This window comes from Capsicum annuum, chromosome 5 (assembly GCF_002878395.1).
Source record: "Capsicum annuum cultivar UCD-10X-F1 chromosome 5, UCD10Xv1.1, whole genome shotgun sequence".
NCBI lineage: Eukaryota > Viridiplantae > Streptophyta > Magnoliopsida > Solanales > Solanaceae > Capsicum > Capsicum annuum.
In genome coordinates, this window is record NC_061115.1 from 167,227,882 (window position 1) to 167,251,157 (window position 23,276).

The following is a 23,276-nucleotide window of genomic DNA, read 5'->3' on the forward strand; positions in this document are numbered from 1 at the left end:
TATGATTTGAAATATGACAATGTACCCACAATTTTATATGAAGATAATACACCATGCATAGCACAACTTAAAGTAGAATTCATAAAAGAATATAGAATGAAGCATATTTTGCCAAAAATTTTCTATACACATGAGCTACAAAATAAGGGAGATATTGATGTGCAACAAATTCGTTTAAGTGATAATGTTGCTGATTTATTCATTAAGTCTCTTCCAACTGCAACTTTCAAGAAAATGATCCACAAGATTGGGATGTAAAGGTTCAAGGATGTTCTCATTAGGAGGAGTTGATACGCGTTGTACTCTTTTTTCCTTACGAGGTTTTATCCCACCAGATTTTCTTTGTAAGGTTTTTAATGAGGCAGCCGAAAAGGTTTACTAGGTTTTCTTTGTAAGATTTTTAATGAAGTAGCCAAAATATTTATTATGAGAGATGTGTACTCTGTTTCCTTCACTATATTTTTTTTTCACTGAATTTTATCTAGTAAGGTTTTAACGAGTCACATTATCTATCAGTTAGATATTAAGGGGAGTGTTATAAATGTATTTACATTATAGTGAATGTCGTCTATCAAGAATATAGATAAAATTTATCAAGGTCTATTTGGTATCTATGAAATATCTATTTTTTAGAGAGAACTAGGAGTAATGTTTCCTATAAATAGAAGGGGGTTTTCTTTATTATAAAAGACGTCAATAGAATCTGGGTTTCCTTTATTATAAAAGATCCTAGTAGAATCTCTCGAGAAATAAGAATTACTTTCTGTTCTTCTCTATTTTTGTTCTTCTCTATTTTGTTTTTCAGAACAAAAAAAAAAATCCCTCTATTTTTCATTAAAAAAAAAGTTTTTAAGAAGTAAAAGAGAATAAAATCCCATTTCACTAGGAAAAACTGTTTTCATCCCACGTCTTCTCAAGTCAATTTTTTTTTTTCTGGTCAAAGAAGTCAAATGTTTTAGGATAACCCCAAAAACTCAGAACCCTAAGAGGAAATAAATACCAAATAAATGAAAATAAATTCCTGGACGAGCTTGATAAATGGGCAAAACTCCTAGAGCCTCCAAAAGAATTAGATAAATGAGAGATTTCAACAACAAATTTTAAAACATATTGATTCTCGCATAGGGTAACATCATAAAGGAGGGTGGGACCTAAAACATCTTGAAAGAAACAATTTAAGAATTGATCTTAAATTGAAATTCTTTTGGGGTGATAATATTTTTGGATTTTTTCTTTCTGGAATTAATTTGTTGAAGAGATATATATTATATTACAATGAGCCAAAAGAGCTTTAGTGGAGAAAAAGACAAGGCAACAGTAGTTGCAATAGACAAAGATAAAGGAAGCCAATATGCATTAAAATGGGCAATTGATAATCTTATTGGCAGAGGCAAAAATGTTACTCTTCTTCATGTTAAAATTAGACCTTCCAATTCCCTTCCTAATGCAGGTAATTTTTTTTCTTCCTCGTAATACTTTTGAAACAATTGGCGGAAGTCGATGGGAGATATTGACGTTTTTTTTCAAATTTTTTGCTCCTTAATTTTTTGGTAAAGGAGAGGATTAATTATATTATTCTTATGGATGTACGTACATTGATGTCCAGAATAATTTTGCATAGAATATTTGGCTAGTTTGCCTAATTTTTGTTATTTTTTGTTAAAAATTCGAGAGCAGAGCATGCATTTTTTCTTCTCTGCTAAGCAATTTTAATCATATTGCTATTTTTTGTATTTTTATTCTCCGTGTTGAGTTTAATCATATTCACATCATTCTCGAGTCAAATAGTGAACGACGATATAATTACAGCTCCAATTTCGTATTCATTTGTTAGATTATTTCGATCTTTTCTTGTCCATTTTAAACATCTTTCATTAATTCTCTCTAATGGTAAATTATACCCTTTTTCTTTCTTTCTTTTTTTTGACTGAAATGTTTATCTTATCCTCGTTCTCTACGCAACGATAACACGAGCGTGAAATCTAATCCAAATTTAACTTCTTTCCAAATATTAGAACGTCAACTTCAGAGTAAAAGCTCTTCTTTTTTTTAAAAAAAAAAAGATAAAAATATATATCCATCTGGTGTTTACACCAAATTCTGTAAAACCAAGGAAGACTCCATGAATCTATTTTCAGTTGATGTCTTTGCTTTAAACAAAGGCAGAAACAAGATTTTGAGTTTATGGCTTCAATTTTTAAGGTTCTTAGCACTAAATTTATTATCCTTCTTGTATTATGAATTCAAAATTTAATGTCAAAAATAGTGAGTTCAATTGAACCTATTATTCTAAATCCACCTCCAGCTTTAAACGTGGTTCACGTGAACCCAATTCTATCCACTACCTCCAAAGAAAAGAGAAAAAAAAATAAAATGAATACATTCACGCATTTCTTACTTACTTTTTTTAAATCAAAAATTCAACCTTCTTGGTGAGGGTTACGCTTTGTCCAACCTAGTATAATGTATATATATCAAAAATCAGGAGTACACGGAGGAGGACATATACCTTTTCCTCAATATATATTGGTGCTTAAACCATCACGTTATCAAAAATCAAGAGTACACGGAGGACATACACCTTTGCCTCGATATATATTGGTGATTAAACTATCACATTCACTTAGAACGACGTTTTTTTCTCAGATGTGAGTGATGGAACTCCCAGAGTATATAAAAGTGATCCTGACACTCAAGCAAAGGAATTGTTCTTACCTTTCCGATGCTTCTGCAACCGTAAGAATGTACGTGCACGCTGCTACTTACACGTTCAATGTTTATCGTTTATTCTTCCTCATGTTCTTAAAGATGTTCTTTCATTTCTGAATCAGCCTTTCTCTCTTGTCATAGATTCAAGTTAATGAAGTTGTCCTCGAAGGCATAGACATAGCAAACTCCATAAGTGACTATGTTACAGCCAATGTCATAGAGAATCTGGTGATGGGCGCTACATCAAGGAACGGTTTTGTTAGCAGGTACTTTCTATTGTTTCCGATAAAGTAGTAGAATTCACCAACATTGCACTACTATTCCATATCTAGATACTTACAACACTTGGGACTTTGAAGATTCAAGACGATAGATGTTCCAAGCTCCGTCTTCAAAGTTATACCCGGCTTTTGCACTGTTTATGTGATTGCCAAAGGCAAAGTTCAATCGATAAAGAATGCAACTTCTCCGGTTCCCAGTTCCCCACCTGTCACATTGCAGAATCAGACCACCGCCTCTCTAGGTGCTAAGCTTGGCTTCGTTGATACACGTTATGGACAAAGCAACGACACAAGAGGTCTGTTTTTCCGCCTGCAGCACATTGCATTAAGTTGTGTCATAAAGCACTTGACACTGTTAGAACAGGTTTAACCTGTCTTATTTCCACAGGAAGTATGACTGAAATAAGGTCACCGTACGCAACACGAAGCTCAAATGACGATACAGATTTCATCAAGTTAGTTTTTCAGAGAAATTGTTAACGAACAGTACTTTATGCTATATATAATAGGAAGCGCAAAATTTACTACTACAAAGGCTTAATTAAAATAAAACAATTCAATTTATATGTCTCTCTTTCAACAGGTCCCCATTCAACAGAGGTAAAGGGATAAACAGATCATATGGAGACCTCTCGGTGGGAGAATCTGATTTATCATTTGTCAGCTCTGGTCGTCCAAGTTCAGATCGTACATTTCCGATCTCTATGGATAGTCATGATTTGGGTCTTCCCCCTCGGCTTTCGAACAGCTCGGACACAGATATTAAATATTCTGCTCCTCGACTCTCAAACAGCTCAGAAACAGATAGCAGATTAAGCTTTGGATCATCATACTCAGCAACCAGGTTATCTGAAGTTAATGCCTTCTCATCAAATTCTTTTGAGAGTGGCAATGGATCATGGTCATCAACCAACAACCTGGTATGCATTTCAACATCAAGTACAAGACTATCTGCAAAAATCTGTCGAAACACACTAGATACAATATGATAAGAATCGGGTTACGTTAATAAACAAGAAAATAATGCGGAAGCGAAAATACTAAGATTAAAGACAAGAAATTAAAGATAGATGAAATTTGAGAATGAATCCCCAATTTCGAGATGAAGTGCTAGCCCTAATTGCTCTTAGTATTCAAAATTAGTGGATTAAGACTAATTATGATACCAATAGAGTCAATTCAAGAACTTAGATCCAAAGGTGATCTAGACCCCTACTTTGAAGAAATTAAAAACAACAATTAGTATAAGACTAATCACCTTCTTTAATTAACTTTAATAGAAACTAAAGATATCAAATTAAGAATTAATCTTACCTCCTAAAGAATCGTTCTTATAGGGTTGTAAGATAAATCTCAAGTAGCCACACATAAAGGTGTAAATAAAAGAAACTCTCAATTAATAATAATGTTGTCTCCTTGAAAATAACAAAACTCATCCTTATATATATAGAGAAAAAAAAACCTATCCCAAATAGCATGGGATTGGAATCTACCTTTCCCAAATAACATGAGATTAGGATCTACTATTATGAAAATAATAAATAAAATCCTACTAGGACTAGGAAAGCATGTAAAAATAATACCAAAAATACTCTCCTAAGAAAATAAGAAAAAGTTTTCAAATTTACTCACAACCCATATGGGCTCAATCTTCCTCCTTTTGGGCTTGGACTTAATCATGAAATATGTGTAGCACTTTGCCCATTCTTCTCCATAATTCTTGGACTCGTTCTTGAGCTCTTCTTCCATCATAAGCATCTTCTTGATTTCATTAAAGCCCGTCAATCTTAATGCAAGTGGACCAGCCTGGATGCTATCATTCCCCTCTTCTTGAAAACAATTCGTCCTCGAATTTGAATCTCGCATAATCAAGACGACATACAATAGTAAACAACATCCATTACTTGAAAACAACAATGGTAGGAACAAAACAAGATAGTGACCATGTGTCCACTTAACCCAATTAAAATCACCTTTATAAAGCATGTGGACATCGTCATACCAATAGCAAATTCTCTTATTTGTATGAGCACAATAAAATTCATATATGAATAACATCAAAAATGATATGTGCTTCTCCAATTTAACTCTATCAATAAATTACTCTAATGGGCTTGCCAAAGACGACATAACATCTACAGAATATGCATCAAATTGAACACTTTTATGATATAGCCAAGCATCCTTAATTACACTTCTCAGATATTTTCCCACGTACCTATTCACATCAATGTAAGAATTAAGAGTGTAATTCACCTTAAAAAAATCTTAGGTGTTCTAGCAATCCTAAGAATGTGAATAAACCAATCATACATACCGTATTTGGTCTTATATGGCAAAATAACAACACCTCGTTCCTTTTGCATGAGCGTTAGATTCGCAACTGTATTTTTGATCTTTTTATCACGAGTCTTATCTTGGAAAGATCCAAAACAATTCTCATTACCTTTATACTTCTCATCAACATGTACTTGCGCAATGGGATATTTAGTTTGGACCACCTTAGGAATAAGTTTATTCAATGATGATTTTTTAATGCAAATATTCTCATGAGTATCTGCAAGAGAATCAAAGCAACTAAAAGAAGAAGTAGAAAGGTTAGAGCTAGAATAAGAAATAACCTCACTCAAACTCCCTTGGTTCTCTTTCTCTCTACCTCATTATTATCCCTCTCTTTATTACTCTCATGATCATCTCTCCTTTCTTTTTTCTTGACCTCACTTGACATCCCGTTCTCTTCACACAACACAACCTTTCTTCTTTCCTCTCTTGAAATATCAACATGCTCCTCCTTACTCCTATCATTCTTTTCTCTATCAAAATTTTTCATTGTTTCTTTCACACGTTTCTGATCTTCATAAACTTGGGATGGAGTTAATGGTACAAGTTTATATTTTCTTTCGTTTAGCTTAAGAGAAACTCTTTTCCTCCCCCTATCATAAATTGCATTCTTATCAAACTGTTAGGAACGCCCAAGCTTGATATGACAATCTTGCATTGGAATTACATCACAAAGAACATTATCAGAGTACCTTCCAATGGAGAAAGAAATCATGCATTGCTTAGTCACCTTAAGTTCACCAAAATCATTGTGTTTGATGCATGTAAGTTTCAACTTCTCCACCAAGTATGAACTTATCACATTAGCATCACTTTCAAAATCAATAATCATAGAGCAAATATTATCTTTTATCCCACACCTTGGGTGCCCTCTAATGCATTGAGTCGAGCAGAAATCTTTCTAAGTGCCTCGGCTATGTCGTTGTTTTGAGTCCCAGCATCAGTATCTTTTTGAGACATCTCCAAAAGTTAAAAAAAAACAAAAACTCTCAATTTGACCATTTTTTTATCTCACCCCTCTTGCCTTTTCCCACTCAAATTACAACCTTTGGCTGATTCTTTTAGGATTTATATATTAACCCTACTAGTAACAATCCCTTTAGAAGTAAGATGTAGAGAGAAAAAGAAATTATCAACTCCCAAACGAATTGGGTTTGGTGAGACGAGAAAAAAGATCAATTTTAAAAAAAAAATCTCAATTTCCCCACTTCTTGATTTTCCTTCTTGATGTTGGAAAACAAGAAACACAACAAATTTGAAATTTCTTGATTTGCAAGCAACCTTTTTTTTTTCTTTTTAATCTATTAAAAGGGGGGAAAAAGTAAAGATTTTTTTTTTGCTACGAAACTCCCAAGAATTATCAAGAACAGAACCTTGATAGAACCTGCTCTGATACCACTTGATAAGAATCGAGTTACATTAATAAACAAGAAAATAATGCGGAAGCGAAAATACTATGATTAAAGACAAGAAATTAAAGATAGATGAAATTTGAGAATAAATCCCCAATTTCGAGATGAAGTGCTAACCCTAATTGCTCTTAGTATTCAAAATTAGTGGATTAAGACTAATTATAATACCAATAGAGTCAATTCAAGAACTTCGATCAAAAGGTGATCTAGACCCCTACTTTGAAGAAATTAAAGACAACAATTAGTATAAGATTAATCACCTTCTTTAATTAACTTTAATAGAAACTAAAGATATTAAATTAAGAATTAATCTTACCTCCTAAAGAATCGTTCTTATAGGGTTACAAGATAAATCTCAAGTAGCCACACACAAAGGTATAAATAAAAGAAACTTTCAATTAATAATAATATTGTCTCCTTGAAAATAACAAAATTCATCCCTACATATAGGGAAAAAAAACATATCCTAAATAGCATGGGATTGAAATCTACATTTATCAAATCTAATTAGGACTAGGAAAAAGCTATCCCAAATAGCATGAGATTAGGATCTACTATTATGGAAATAATAAATAAAAACCTACTAGGACTAAGAAAGCATGTAAAAATAATACAAAAAATTCTCTCCTAAGAAAATAAGGAAAAGTTTTCAAATTTACTCACAACCCATATGGGCTCAATCTTCCTCCTTTTGGGCTTGGACTTAATCATGAAATATGTGTAGCACTTTGTCCATTCTTCTCCATAATTCTTGGACTCGTTCTTGGGCTCTTCTTCCATCATAAGCATTTCTTGATTTCATTAAAGTCCATCAATCTTAATGCAAGTATGCAAGTGGACCAGTCTGGATGCTATCGCAAAAGCAATCTTAGTTTAACCAAATAACTCCAGCAAAAGTAAAGGGAGATAAGTATGGTGCAAAACTCTAATATTTTAAACCAAGAATAAAAAAATCTTTATAACTTCTAGTTCATCCTGGTCAAAATTCTCTGTTGTAATGAAGGTGTTGTTATTCGAGCTGTCTTATGTTTCACTAAAGTTGTGACAGTGAGGGTTTCTTTTACAACAACTATTAACACCAAATACAGAAGAATCATGATAAACATCTTTCTCTAATATATAGGAAGAGATCGAAGCAGAGATGAGAAGACTCAAGCAGGAGCTCAAGCAGACGATGGACATGTACAGCTCAGCATGCAAGGAGGCACTTTCTGCAAAACATAAGGTATTAATTGAGGTGGTGAAAATTTCTGATGTTCTACCACAAAATGGTCCTTTTTTATCGAAGTATAGTACAGTTGTGTATCAGAATGTGTTGGAAAGTACCTCTATTGTTAACTGGAATGTAGCCTTAATTTTTTTCATGCAGGCATTGGAACTTCACCGCTGGAAAGTAGAAGAAGAACAAAAATTAGAAGACGCACGACTAGCCGAGGAAGCAGCACTGGCCATTGCAGAGAAAGAAAAAGCAAAGTGTAGGGCAGCCCTTGAAGCTGCAGAAGAAGCACAAAGGATCGCCGAACGGGAGGCACAGAGAAGAATCACAGCAGAAAGGAAGGCGATCATAGAAGCTGAAGAGAAGAAGAAGGTATTGGATGCCCTTGCACAGAGTGATTGCCGGTATCGTAAGTATACAATAGAGGAGATTGAAGCAGCATCAGATAACTTTGCAGCATCTCGTAAAATTGGAGAAGGTGGATACGGACCGGTATACAAGTGTTACTTGGATCACACGCAGGTTGCAATTAAGGTTCTTCGCCCAGATGCTGCTCAAGGAAGGTCACAATTTCAACAAGAGGTATGAAACAAAAGAATCCTTCCTTCATTCAAAAGAAATGACTACATGTAAACCCATTTAGAGAACATGTATGAGTTATTATCTTCGCAGGGAAAAGAATATTAGTGTTCTGGAGCTGTGGCATCCCCACCCCCACACACGTAAAAAAAAAAAAAAAAAAAAAATACCAACCAAATTCAATCAGTCATACAGTAGTTCCCAAAAGGCTATATTCGCTCATGCCCCTTTTCATTTGCTCTAATGCAGATTGAAGTTCTAAGCTGCATAAGGCATCCAAACATGGTTCTTCTACTTGGAGCCTGCCCTGAATTTGGCTGCCTAGTGTATGAGTACATGGCCAATGGGAGCTTAGACGATCGCCTCTTCCGAAGAGGAAACACTCCAGTTCTTCCTTGGCAACTAAGATTCCGTATAGCTGCAGAGGTCGGTACTAGCCTCCTCTTCCTTCACCAGACCAAGCCAGAACCTCTAGTGCACCGGGATCTGAAACCTGGCAACATTTTGCTTGACCGCAATTATGTAAGTAAGATCAGTGATGTTGGTTTAGCTAGGCTTGTTCCCCCCTCTGTAGCTGACTCCGTGACACAGTACCGAATGACGTCAACAGCGGGAACATTTTGTTACATAGATCCTGAATATCAACAAACTGGGATGTTAGGAACAAAATCTGATATATACTCCTTTGGAATAATGCTTCTCCAAATAATTACCGCCAGACCTCCAATGGGTTTGACCCACCATGTTGAGAGGGCAATTGAGAAAGGCACTATTGCTGATATGCTTGATCCAGCAGTTCCTGACTGGCCTGTTGAAGAGGCTCTGACGTTTGCCAAGTTAGCACTCAAGTGTGCCGAACTCAGACGTAAAGATCGACCAGATCTTGGCACTGTAATTTTGCCTGAACTTAACAGGTTACGTATACTTGCTGAAGAAGCAATGCAACCAATGCATTTTGGAAGAAGCCCAACTAGTGAAAGTCGATCTATCCCTCAAGTAAGTGATATAAGAATATCTTCATAAAAATAAATTGAAAGAGTTTCAACTTTAAGAAATAGCATGAAAATGCTGCAGATGGAAGAATGTCAGCAATGTTGATTGGCATACCCACCAAGAAGAAAAACCTTCAAACACATAACAAGTCATGATTTTTTGCAGGTAATTTCAGGATTTGATAGCAATAAAAGCCGCTCAAGCAACCCCTTTTCATCAAGCACAAAATCAAGAGGAGAATAAGAATATACATAAAACTGAAAAAGGATGGAGAAGCCAAGATGCTGTTGACACCAAAGATACCACAAGCAATTTCTTTAATTTAGTTCATCTTCTAGGTAGCTGAAGATAGCTGGTTTCATCCAGCTACCAGTTACTTGTCATATATCCTGCAAAAAGAAAATGATGCTTTAACTAAACCATGTTCATAAAAGTTGACAGACTTCTGACACTATGTTTCCTTTTGCTTTATAAAAAGCTATTTTTCTTTACGATCCAATACAAGACTGTTATCAAAAGCGAAAAGTGCAAAAAAGCTCTAAGGTCCATTGAGGCTTTAAGCACAAAACGCGAATAAAGCGTGGGCTTTAATGAAAAAAAGCGCAAAAGAGAAAAAATATAAATATTTATTTTTAGTCCAAGATTAATAATTATAAGCATGAATGACAAATATGTGAACAAAGAAACTGAAAAAAAAAATTACGATAAAGTAAAATACCAACTGTTTAGTGTCATCTCTTCAAAAGAGGCTCATTGGCAAGGAAAAGTATGTCTTAGAAAATTGATGACGACACTGAAGCGCACATTTAAGTGACGTGAAGCAATAAACACATTTTGAGACTCGTTTTAGGGCTTAGCGCCTTCGATAACACTGATATATGAGAGGTCATATGGCATGAGCAACACTATTAAAATGCAGGAATAGGAACTTCCTGTACTCATTAGCTCTAAACAAGAAAATTTGGCACCAGAAGATTAACAAGTTGGAAGATGGACAAGATGGAATGTCCAACCCTTTTAGTAAAACCACAAAATTCAAGCACTGTGATTATAACACTTTGAAGATGGTTTGTCTTTCAAAATAAGCGTAAGGAGAAATGCAAATGTTAGATGGATCTGTTGTCGTACAAGATTAGAAAAAATTAAAAATGATGACATTTGGCAAAAGATGCGAGTAGCATACATAGAGGATACAAGAAGAAAAGGTTGTTTGAGATGATTTACTCATCACGTCATACTTTGAGCTTAGATACATCGGTCCATAATTGTGAAATTGTTGAAGTGTGTGCCATCTTATCTAAAAGCTTAAGCTGTTAAACAGAGCACATTTTCTTAATGTGTGGGCTTAATTCTATAAGCTGTTAAAGAGAGCACATTTTCTTAATGTGTGGGCTTAATTCTTTTTTCATAGGCCAAGCACGTGGAAGTTCTTCCTGATAATGAGTGGCAGTGAGTTTTGATACCATGTTGAAGTGAGTGACCGACTAATCCGACTCATCTAAAAACTTAAGTTGTTAGAGAAAGCATACTTTTATTTTCTTAATTATATTCTCATTGAAACCATGATGATTGACGGTAGTAAACGGATTTCTTAATTATATTCCCAACCGAAACCACGATGATTGAAGGTAGTAAATGGGGACGATGTAGACCTGTAATCATATGGAATGAAATTGGCTCGAAAAACTTTAGTTTTGTTGGTGGAGTTCCACGTCGGTTGTGGGATGGGTGTTCAGTATCATTTTATTTTATTTTTTGATAAGGTTAAGTATTATTGAAACAGTACCAAGAAGGATACAAGAATCAAAACAGAACCCAACGAGACAATCTGCTACTCTTTTCACATAAGAACTCCAAAAAGTCCATGTACTAATCTGGATTAACTAATATATTGCTGTTACACCAGAAGTATGGATTCACACTTATTTTTAACATCGTAAATGTGATCTCTATATTCTTCAAAACAAGCCTTGTTCCTTTCTAGCCAGATTATCCAAGAAATGCTGAGTGGGATAGTCATCCATATCTGTTTCAGCCTACTAGGAACCTTTGAACATGCCAGCTTTCTAATAGACCCCTTATAACTTTTGACACACCCATGAGATGTCACAAATTCTAAGGAAAAGTTCCGAGATAATCTGCAATAGAGAAGTAAATGTTCAACAGTTTACTCGTCTTCTTCACATAAATAGCATCTATTACACAAAATGAAGCCCCTCTTCTGTAAATTATTTTGAGTAGACATGCACCCTAGGTTGCAATCCATCATATGCTACCTTAACAAGAGCTTTAGTCTTCCAAGGGTAAGTATTATCCAAATGAAATGTTACCCTTATAACAACTTTTAACAAAGAACTTATCTTTGCTGGTTGTCCAAATCAAAGAGGCCACTTTACCCCGAACAAGCTGAACAGAATTTGATCTTCTTATATGGTTTTCAACAATCCTCACCTCATGAGCTAAATTTTGATATTGAATTAGGCACAAAGTCCATTTTTTCTTATCATCGTGTTAGAGTCAAGCCCATCCCAATTCTCTTGGTTTTTCAGATGTTGATCCCCCATCTTATACTGTCCATGCTCCAGATGTATAGTCCTGGCATATAGGGTGTTGAGTTTCCACATCGATATGGGTGGGTATTTGGTCTCGTTATATGATTTAGGATAATTTTCACTTCATGAGCTAACTTTTGAGCTTGAGTTAGGTCCAGGATCAGTTTTCTTGTCATGATCCATGCAAACTTATTGAGAAATAGCGCACAAAAACAATGAAACAAAAATTCATATAAGCAATACAAATTAATAGGGATTAAGTCTTAGACATGTAGGGTTGTTTTCTTTATGTCTGATGTTTGTTAGGAATCTGTTAGAGAATACACTTGTCCCTAGTAAGTTGTCTACGGGTTTCCAAAGAGATTTATGAAGTCCTGGACACTCCACCCATTGCCTTAAGGTTTTGGGTTAGATGCTCATATTCTTTCACATGATCCTGAGCCCATTTGCACAACTATTTTCCCTTTTCATGTTCTACAATTGTGCTCTTTTTTCTTTAAGTTAAAAGTTGTTGTGAATTTTCTTTCTCAACTCAGTCCATAAAGCTGCTATGGGTTTCTCTCAATTCTGCCCATTGAGCCACTAATGTTACTCTATGCCCACTCAAAAATCTATTGAGTCTAATCTCTCCCTCTTCAATTCTAATCTCTCTCTCTTCAATCTTCACTCTTTTAGATACTAATATTCAGTTATATGTCCACCTAACCCTCGCCACATCAAGGTAGTTTTTTTTTTGTGTGTGTGTATATAAGGCTTTTTTTTGGGCACATATAGTGGTTCAATGAAGTGGATTGAGCACCATGAGGTCTCAAGTTCAATTCTCAATAGTGACAAACATTAGGTAATTTCTTCCCATATGTCCTAGCTTTGATGGACAGAGTTACCTGGTACATGTTGCTGGTGGGAGGTGCCAGGTATCCAGAGGAATTAGTCGAGGTGCGCGTAAGCTGGCCCGGACACCATAGTTATCCAAAAAAAAAAGGTTTTTTTTTCATAAAGGTAACAGTTGATCTATATATATCCACGGGTCCACTACATCAAAATAATGTAGTTCCCCTACAAAAGTGTTAGTTACATTGAGCCCTATATCTTCTAGATTCCAACCAACAAAATGTAGTTCCCCTACAAAAGTGTTAGTTACATTGAGCCCTATATCTTCTAGATTACAACCAACCCATGGTCTTGATAATTTTTTTGGAATCTTTGGAGACATAAAGTTGGTCCAGTCGGAGAAAACTTCTGCTGAAGATCCTCCTGGGAGTTTATGTATCTGCAGAAGTTTGTTTTCTTTCAGGTTACTAATCCTAAGTTTCTTTTTGATTTGCTGTTAGCGTCTGTAAACCTAGCCACTAAATTGTGCCACTCAGGTGAGTTTACTGAATGGATAGCTAGGCAAGAAAGTGACCAAAGAAAAGCATAAATGATGATTAAAAGAAAAGAGGAAAAAACAAAAGAAAGTTTGGAATTGTAAACTGCCACTAACCCACAAATGCAGCTTCCAGCTATATCATTTCAGATAAAATTAGTGAACTGGTAGCTGCAGCAGTGGCCGATAAACCACTTGTACCAGAGTATCTGAAGAACTAGACAGACAGAGAACAAAATGTTATTATCTTGTTAGGATCAAATACTGTTTAACAAACTGTTTCATCTTTCTTACGTAGTATGGCATACTACACAACACGTCTGAGGTGGATATAAGTATATTACTGTCTCACATATCAGACGTTAGTTATGCGCATTCATGGAGTTAAATTTGCTTTCAGTAAGAAATGCCAAACATACTTACTTGTTCGGATAACTGAGCGCAGCGCAACTGAACAGAATTTCCAGCACAGACACTATTCATCATCAATAGTTCCAAAAGATTTGATTGCAACGGAAGTATTTCTTGAGATAGGTGGTGATAAGCTCCTCATACGTCCAATTCTTCTTCTTACTGAACTCTACACGTGCCTCTGAGCTTAAGTGGAAATCCCCTTTCCCCATGGCCTCAAATACAAGCGGTTCTGTTGCTACTGTAACACAATCATTTTTATTCAATTTCCGTAAAGCAAAATCCAAATTTCGTCCCAATCTTCTATCCAAGTATGCATCAATAACAGAACCGTAAGTCACAAGATCAGGAACTACCTTCTCATGCTTCATATGTTCAAGAGTTACATGCAGATCCCAAAACAAAGACATTTTTGAAAATGCCAAAGCCCTAATATTGAAAGTATTAAGATCAGGAAAAAATCCAGTTTCGACCATTCTCACAAATTCTCTCTGCAAACTTTTCATTTTGAAGTTGGCAGCATAAGAAAGAAGTAACAGGTTCCACAGGAGATTTCCCACATTTCTCCTACAAAGACCGACATCTCTTACAAACTGACCTAAACAATAAAACTTCTCTTTCTTGATATAAGCCAAGGAGATTGACCTGATCGCTTCTTCCTCTATAAGAATTCTCGACATCTTAAGACGGCCATATGCAACTTCCATTTCACTCAGTGTGCCAAAATTACTATAGTATATTACATAAGCATTTCCAGTAGCAGAATCAACAGGGAACCCCATGGAAACCATCTCTTTCAACATAACTTCCATCAATTCAAGCTGCCCTTTCTTTCCAAAACGAGAGATAGCCTGAGCATAAACATCAGGAAGCATGTTCAACGTAATCTGATGCAATATTCTGACAGCATCATCTAAATAACCTTTGCAGCCGCAGATATCAATCAGTTCTGCAACTACATGAACATCCGGCAGAAATGACCTGTCAATAATTTCATCCCAAGCAGCTAATGCTTTAGAAAATAAACCATTACTGGCATAGCATAGCATCAGTGCTGACAAGGTAGACTTATCAGGTATAAAACCTTCAGATTTCATATCAAGGAATAGCCTTTCAGCAGCAACAGGCAATTTTTTCCTACTTAACCCCTGTATCAGTGAAGCACAATCTGCATAACCACTACGCCGATCAATATTTACTCCTTGTTTCTTGCGCCAGAGCCTCTGTGATCAGTACAGCATACCACTTCCTTGTAACAGCAGCATTATGAAACTATATATGTAAGGATTGAATTGTATTGCTACTACTTTACAATATTTGTTTTGCTTGTTACTTAGACATTATTATATTTTATTATTAATACTTTACAATATTTGTTTTGATTGTTACTTAGACATTATTATATTTTATTATTAAATCTATTGTTATTTAACAACAAAAAGTCTAATTTTATATAAGGACTGATTTGGTGTGATTTCCTTGTTATCTTTCTTTTCTTTCTCATTTTGCCTTTACTTATTATTTAATAATCCTATTTTATCCTTTAACCTACTTTTTCTATAATAACTCTATTATGTATCCTACTTTTTCTTTGTAATTTTGTAGGCTCATCCTTCATATTGCTAATGAGTGGCATTATGTAACCACTAGAAACAATACAATATACTCCCTCTGTTTCAATTTATTTATCCATTTAAAATAGAATGTCTCTTAGCAGTTCTTAAATTTCAAATTTCAATTTGGTATATTTGACATGTCTTAAATTTAAGACAATTCTTGTCAAGTCAAAATAAGACAAACAAATTGAAATGGATTTAGTAAGATAACAATACGAGGGAGGATACATAACAACCATCAAAAACAAGGTGAATTGAGTTGATTTAATTCAAATTGTACCTTGTGTGGAGAAGATTGGGATATTAAGGAAAAGGGCGTTGATTTTGGAGTTACTGGTGTGGACATAACTAAGGCAGCTGCCATAGCTGGAGAAGTTGAGTCGCACAATGTTCCTGCCGCTAAACTAAGAGGCTTATCGCGGGTTCCGTCCACTTTAACTTCTACCAACCATGCTTTGAGTTTCGTAATTATATGAAAATGATAAAGAGTATACAAAGCTCAAAAAAGAATCAAAGCTTTCAAGGAGAAGTTAAAAATATACAATAATTATTATATGATGATTTTGGTTTGGTTGCCCAAAGAATAATACTATTCTTGCTTGAATGAACATTACAACATTATCTACTAAATTTTATAACAAGCTAGAAATTACTTTACATTATCTTACTATCTAGTTTAACTGTAGGTATTAGCACCTGTAATATTTGATTATTTAAAATTATATAATCTTATTTATTATAAATATTTTTAATAAAATATAAAAGTTTAAATTACTTTTTAAAAATTCTTTACATTTTAATATAATAATATAAATATAAATATATATTTAATGTAAGCACATATATATATATATTTACATGAACACTTTTGTATTTGGCATACAGTACTTTTTTCTCTTATTATTGTGGGCAAGAGAAATAATATTTATGGTACGGATATTTTTTTTTTCTATATTTAAAATTTTTCCTTATTTTTAAAGTCAAATATTTATAAAATCATTGATTACATTCTTATTACATACTTAAAACTTTTAAAAAAATTGGTATTTTAAAAAATTTTCTTATTTTAAGGTTTTTATATTTATTTTTAGATTTTTCAAATCTTCTTAAAATTATATTTAGTTGATTTAGAATTCTTAAACTAATAAAAAAATATTAATTGTTATTAATTCTGATTACTTCTGATAAAGAAAGGTTTTACCATAAATATATTTAATTAATTTTTAACTCTTAAATATTAGAAAAAAATAGTGAAAAAATGATTTTGTCTAAAGTAACGACTTTTAATGAATGACAAAAAGTTCAAACAGCATTTCTAAGACCCTTCACACTTTTAATATATTACTAGTTTAAGCTAAGTGCCCTGTGTGTATACCTCATTTTAGTGAGTTTAATTTTATAAAATTACTTTGATATTATGAATATATATATATATATATATATTAAAAAATAAATAAATTAATAACTTTATTAAATACGAAAAATACTTAAATAGGTAAAATAAATAAATCTAACTTATTTTCACACATAGTGCTTAAGGATTTTGAATCTTGTCCAACAACACAACAACAAACTCAATGTATCACCACATAGTGAGGTCTAGGAAGGTAATATGTATGCAGTCCATATCATTATTTCATATGAAGTAGAGAGACTGTTTTCAATAAACTCCCGGCTCAAGATAGATAACAGTATAACAGACAAAAAATATAAAAACACACAACAAAATAGAATAACACACTAATACTATGTCTACTAATGAAGGTTTAACTTAAAGAGTACTTAATTTGCATATGCGGTCACATAGTATTTCAATTTTGTTTGTTACTTTTACAGGGAGAAAGGCTAAAGTACTTCAGAAATATAAGATTTGATATAAATGGTATATATATTTTACAAAATAAAATTTAAAAGAATATGAAAAAAATAACAACTCTTAATATGAAGTTAAATATTGGGTTTGTAAACTTGATGTTAATTTAGTGATACACATAATACTCTAATTTAAGGATAATTTAAATACATATTTGAACATACATAATAAATTAGTTACCTTGTTAAATTAATTATTATTCATGAAAAATAAAAATAAAATAAAACTGATACAGAAATTTAATCTCGTCACGATTGACACATCAATCATGGCATAGATATAAGTAGTTTTAGACAAATTTCTTTTAAAGTAGATACCTAAATATCATATATAGCTCGTATCAATCTATATTCGGGACATACTACTAAAATGTCATCTCTCTATCGAAGATTCTACTTAGCACCACAATTTCATTTTTATCTAAACTAGTATTAGTATTAGCGCAATGCGCGATCGATATTAAATGAAATTAATCATAAAAATTATTATCATATTGATTTTGTATAATGAAAAAAATATTCAATACCGTTGAAATATTTGAAATTAATAAATTTATGCAATACTAAAAATAACTATTAAAATATTAAACTTAATATCATTAATTACATAAAATTTAAATATTTCTTTTTAGAAGTTAGTATACAGATGCAAGTAGTATTATATTAGTATAATACAAGTATTTGAGCATATAAGATACTATTTTGTTCTATATTGGTTTATAATTTGTAAGAAAAAAACATATATTTACAAAAGAGAATGTATATTTAATATAATTATTATTAATTATTATTAGTTAAGTGACTTACTTTAAATTTTGATTAAAAAATAAAGAACTAATGAATTATATGCTTTAGAGTTATACATTCTTTAGAGTTATACATATGAGGCCTCTTTATAAAATTTTAACTTGAAATTTTAATTCTTTTATATTCAATATTTTAATTTCCACCCTTCTATCAAGGGGAAGAAAGGAGTTCCTCCTCCCTTTTTTTGCCTTAATAGATTTTTCATTTCAAAATAGATTTTGTTTTCTTTTACATGTTCTTAGTCATAGTATTTTTTTTATATATATAGATTTAAATTTTTTTTAGTAAAGTCTCAATAGTAGCCAATTTTCACTCTCTTATTTTTTTAATTATCATGTTTACAATAAATAACTTATAATATTATCTAAATTTATAACTTATTTTCATGATCTCACAATGTTCACTTATTTTCTTATGCTAATGGACAAAAAATATTAATGAATTTTATTGCATATTGTTTTTCTGAATAAATGGTTTATGTCATTCATACGTTTTAATATTCACTCTTCACCTTTATTTTCAATCAATCCTATCATGTTTTCTCAAATTATTCAGGTTGAATGAAATTATAAATATTAGTCATTGTCGGAATTGAATTTCCTCTCATATTAGAATATTCAACTAATATTTAACCCCTAATATTCATCAGCATAATAAGATATTTAGCTTATTCATCTTTATCCTTTATATTATACAAAATAAATCAATATAGTTATTGCACCAAAAGATCTATAATATTCTAAAATTGGAGTTACTATGTAAAGATAAACATGATTTAATTCATTATCGATTTATATCAATTAATACAAAAAAAATTATATTATAATGTTTATAAATAATAAATGATAAATGATCTTTAATTTCACATTAGTAGAATATGCTACGTAAACGTATAATAATATTTGTAGTAAGAATTTAAATATAGTGAACTTGAAAATTTTAATATTCATAAGTATTTGATATGTTGAATTTTGAGCATTACCCATCGGGCATCAACCATGAGATACTCACCCAAACTTTGGTCCTTAAAATGTAGCTTTTAAAATAGCAACCCTAGTGTCGAATAAATTTCATTCCTAAGATCACTTAACTATCATTCCTAATACAATATCACTAAACTTTTAGTATACTACTAAAATCACACAATTTAATGTACAAATTTATTGTTATAACATATAGAAATATAGTATAGATAAATCAAGTGTTAATTCTAATATATAAAAATATAATAAATTAGTAATTTAGTATCATAGTTTTTATAACCACAAACAACTCATGAGTCTAACAAAAAGGTTAGTGCTATTAATTTTTGAAATCATATTATTATCTCACTAAAATCTAAAGTAGCAATACATGCAATGTAAGAAAATTAACTACCTAATATCAGTATTGGTTTTTTCATATTTAATATATAATATAATGTGTAAAGTTTTATGTTATCGATAAAATTTTCCTTGCACATTTCGATTTCAAGATAAATTTATATTAATCCTTAAAAACATAAGATATATTAAAAGATCGCTAACTTAAATCTTCAAAGAGTACAAATTATATTTCTTATAAAACATAAAATACATCAATAATGGCTCATAAAATTTTCTCTAAATATATAAAAATAAAATGAATGTGCAGCATAACCTGTATATTTAGTTGACTCAATAAATCAAAAAAAAATCTATTCTAAAATAATATTCAAGGTAAATTGAGATTCCTGTTAGAACGCTCACATGTATCACTTGAACAATTCATTTTCTTCAACATGTGGCAGAAATTAATTAGCATTTACAGAGTGTAATCTTCTTATATAGTGGTAAATTGCTATGCCATTAGAACTTCTAGATTAGTTAACAACTAGTGAAATTGTCCGTGCTTCGTGCGGTTGTAAAAAATTTCAATAGAATAAGTAATTAATTTTATAAAATAACAAAAAATAATTCCTACTAATCAAATATACAGTCTAAAAAAAAGGAGAATATAATTGTTAAAAATCATGTTTTACCATATCCTATAATTTCTCTTGTATTTGAATATTTCAAATTCTTTTTTAAAAAAAAATTCCTCCGTCCCATTTTATGTTTCGTCATGTCCTTTTTGGCCCATCCCAAAAAGAAACTTCTGCTTGAAACTCTCTTTCTCCTTGTCCACTGTTAAATTCAAACTTTTTACAACAACTTTTTTATCATTAGGTAACACTCTTTTATGTACATAGCCAAAACTATCTAGTCCTAAAAGCTTGTCTTTAGCAAATCCTCCAATTGCAAATGCTAAGTCATCACAAATAAAACTACTTTGATTATAATCAAGAGCCATTGCTAGATGTGGAGATGGTATAGGAGGTTGATGTGGACCAGAGAAAGCCGCTGAGCTCAATTCACTACTACTCATCATTGGTGGTGGCAGCGGCAGCGCTATTGGCCAACTGTGCTCTGAACTTACTTGAGCACTACCTGTCAATGGCCAAATTAGAAATTCTATTACATATGTTTAAATTTATATATATACATATGCGTGGGACCTTTTGATATATATATAACATAATATAATTTTTTGATGAAAAGTATTGACTGACAACCCCTCTGCTTAATATAGCTATGGCATTATTACCTGGAGGGGGCATCTTATGAAATTTATCAGCTAGTTGGAATTTGTTGTTGTTTTGCCAATTATTCCCATGCATTTCATTATTATTATTATTATTATTATTATTATTATTATTATTATTATTATAGTAATGAGCATCTGTAAAATACTTAATATGTGTTAAAACATAGAGAAAAAAATAGTAAAACTATTAAGACATGATATTATGGTACAAGCTTTCTCAAAAGAGTGGTTGTCTAAATAACTTTTAAGGGTGACATCATAGATAAACAAGCCTAATATACAAAGGCTACACAAGCTAGTATCCAAAGCCTAACATTCAGTACCAAGCTAGTAATGAATGGGAACAACCACCACCTCAGAACTGACTGATGACTAAAAGCTTAGAACTAACATGTTCAAAGTCCATAAATAAGGGTGAAGCTCAAGGAAGTTCATCCGACTTTTTCCAAGGCCATGAATTTCGAATCATAAAGCACTCAAGAGCCTAAGCATAAGTATCCAAAAAAAACCTATAAAGCCTGAAATATATCTGTCTTTCCATTATCGAGGATCGAGTATAATGTAGAAATAACATTACCTCTTCATACATCCTTCGAAGAAAACTGTCACATTTTACTCTTTGCACTTCCCATCCAAAATATTCTCCTCCAACTGGACTAGTGCATACCGTCTCCAGATAATTAAGAAGACTGCCAACTGAATATTCCAGAAGTGCGATGCAGCAATGTGTCTTACTTCTGTGATGCTTTAGAATAGTACACAACATTCGACAGCATGCAGCAAATAGCTTTATGCAAAATTCTCTATCCACAACACTTCTTTCGCTTCCAGGAACCTCAGTTTCTCCAAAAGTCAAGTCTCCTATACAATTATAACTAAGAGGAAATTTGGATGTCCAAAGCTGGAAAACAGTCTGAAACATTGCAGCAGGCATATGCAATAACTGCACAATGTGGCATGTTTCCAATTGAAAGAAAACGTGTTTGGTAAAAAATTTTGTCAGCGCTGAAATGCACATAAGACAGACATTGATCATACAACGGGAAAAAATAGAAATGATAATTAAATAAAACTCCATAGAGAGTTGTATATAAAGAATTACAGAAAATAAAAAGGTAGAAGTATTAGTCGATGCCAAGTTCTTGAAGAGAAATCAAAAAGTGTAAATGTTGACAAAGAGAAGCACCTCAGATCTCCAGACCAGATGTTGTCAAATGGATTGGAAACCATAAAACAATGAGCATGTTCGAAGAGAACTGGCCTCACAAGGAAGATCAATGATAAGTACAACCATCGACTTTCTGAAAGTGATATGTCGACTGGCATGCAAAGTGACAATGATGTTTTGCCTCGGACTGATTCATTTACAAAGAGAAGCGGTCTTCTAAAATCTCCTAGATTTTCTATTTGTTTGTCTGAACGTAGCCAAAGAATGGGGAATATGCTACTTGACTTTCATATCCTTATCAAATACGACCTTAAACACTCACATGGATCAATGTCTTCCTGGGGAGTCATCAACAGTCAAGTGGAAACCAAATCCTAAGGTGGTTAAGTACAAGATCTTGACAGGAGGAACGAAACCAACTGGGCTTCAAACCCGACTTTATCAGTTCGAGAGATCACTGATGTACCTGCTGTTGAGACACTGGGAAAAACTCCTCCCATGAACTTTGAATCCACTGCTAATAAGGAAAATACATTCCATTGACAGTTTACTTCCAAAATAAGGAAAACACGTTCTATTGATAGTTTACTGACTCACTTACCTTGGTTTTTGCAATTCCAATTTAATGAGGAATATTGGTTTCAAATATTCAAGTCTGGGCTAAATAACAACAACATATCAAGTGCAATCCATATAGTAGAGTTTGGAGAGGATAGAGTGTTTGGAGACCTTACCCTACCTCGGAGGTAGAGAGGTTGTTTTCGATAGATTCTCGACTCAAGGATTCTGAGCATAAAAAGTTTGATAAAAAACATTATCCCTTATTATTCCTTTAATGAAAAATATTCTAATGTTTTTCTCCTATATAGTCTTAGGCTGGAGATTTTGGTTTTGCATTTACAAGCCATAACAACTCGATTCTATAAAGGTATAAAACAAAAGAAAGTCCAAAAGAAAGATTAGAAACAGACTTCAATACCCTGGTGAAATAATGAAAATGATAAGAATTTCTATGTACTTCTAAATATGAAAATTTGTTGAATAGTTGTGATTCTCGCGAGTATTGACTGCCACATCTTAACTAGTTCAACCTCTGTAAAAAATTAAAACAATACCAAAATTAAATCCATAAGATGTTTGAGTTTTTGTTGACGGATAATTTTTTAATAAAAATGACATCACTAATATTCTGATGTACACAAAATGTCACAGTAGGCTACTCTAGACTGTGAAGAACCCAAAATTGAACATTCATGATCTGTCATTTTAAATTCATGATCTTTCGTTGTTGACTTGGCTGAACCAAGAGGAAGTGAGAAACAACATTAGAGGATATTTTTACCCGATTGC

At 32.6% G+C, this 23,276-nt stretch overlaps 2 protein-coding genes across 12 annotated transcripts; one reads left to right on the forward strand and one right to left on the reverse strand.

The window, feature by feature from the left end:
* Positions 1 to 1,019: 1,019 nt before the first annotated feature.
* LOC107870953 (U-box domain-containing protein 35) lies at positions 1,020 to 10,029 on the forward strand. Its single transcript, XM_016717667.2, has 10 exons — positions 1,020 to 1,450; positions 2,647 to 2,744; positions 2,851 to 2,975; positions 3,069 to 3,286; positions 3,379 to 3,445; positions 3,574 to 3,910; positions 7,866 to 7,967; positions 8,112 to 8,540; positions 8,787 to 9,533; positions 9,696 to 10,029. Exons 1-10 carry the CDS (start codon positions 1,276 to 1,278, stop codon positions 9,771 to 9,773), a joined length of 2,376 nt encoding a protein of 791 aa, XP_016573153.1. The 5' UTR covers positions 1,020 to 1,275; the 3' UTR covers positions 9,774 to 10,029.
* On the reverse strand, positions 7,121 to 16,086 carry LOC107870954 (pentatricopeptide repeat-containing protein At3g42630). Of its 11 annotated transcripts, XM_047413242.1 has the most exons (7): positions 15,756 to 16,085; positions 13,872 to 15,082; positions 13,566 to 13,665; positions 9,649 to 9,919; positions 9,279 to 9,552; positions 8,069 to 9,171; positions 7,121 to 7,953 (listed from the first exon to the last, which is right to left on the reverse strand). In XM_047413242.1, the coding sequence occupies exons 1-2, from the start codon at positions 15,837 to 15,839 to the stop codon at positions 13,934 to 13,936; spliced, it is 1,233 nt and encodes a 410-aa protein (XP_047269198.1). In that variant the 5' UTR covers positions 15,840 to 16,085; the 3' UTR covers positions 7,121 to 7,953; positions 8,069 to 9,171; positions 9,279 to 9,552; positions 9,649 to 9,919; positions 13,566 to 13,665; positions 13,872 to 13,933. The 11 variants fall into 11 exon arrangements, with proteins under 11 accessions (XP_047269198.1, XP_047269196.1, XP_016573156.1 ...); XM_047413240.1 differs by having other exon boundaries at positions 9,251 to 9,919; positions 13,566 to 13,657; XM_016717670.2 differs by having other exon boundaries at positions 9,279 to 9,919.
* Between the last annotated feature and the right edge of the window lie 7,190 nt (positions 16,087 to 23,276).

Coding starts and splice junctions, on each gene's coding strand:
- LOC107870953 (XM_016717667.2), top strand. CDS start 1,276: ATGAGCCAAAAGAGCTTTAGTGGAGAAAAAGACAAGGCAACAGTAGTT. Junction 3,287..3,378: donor ACAAAGCAACGACACAAGAG/GTCTGTTTTTCC, acceptor TTATTTCCACAG/GAAGTATGACTGAAATAAGG. Junction 7,968..8,111: donor CACTTTCTGCAAAACATAAG/GTATTAATTGAG, acceptor TTTTTCATGCAG/GCATTGGAACTTCACCGCTG.
- LOC107870954 (XM_047413239.1), bottom strand. CDS start 15,839: ATGGCAGCTGCCTTAGTTATGTCCACACCAGTAACTCCAAAATCAACG. Junction 15,083..15,755: donor CCCAATCTTCTCCACACAAG/GTACAATTTGAA, acceptor TACTGATCACAG/AGGCTCTGGCGCAAGAAACA.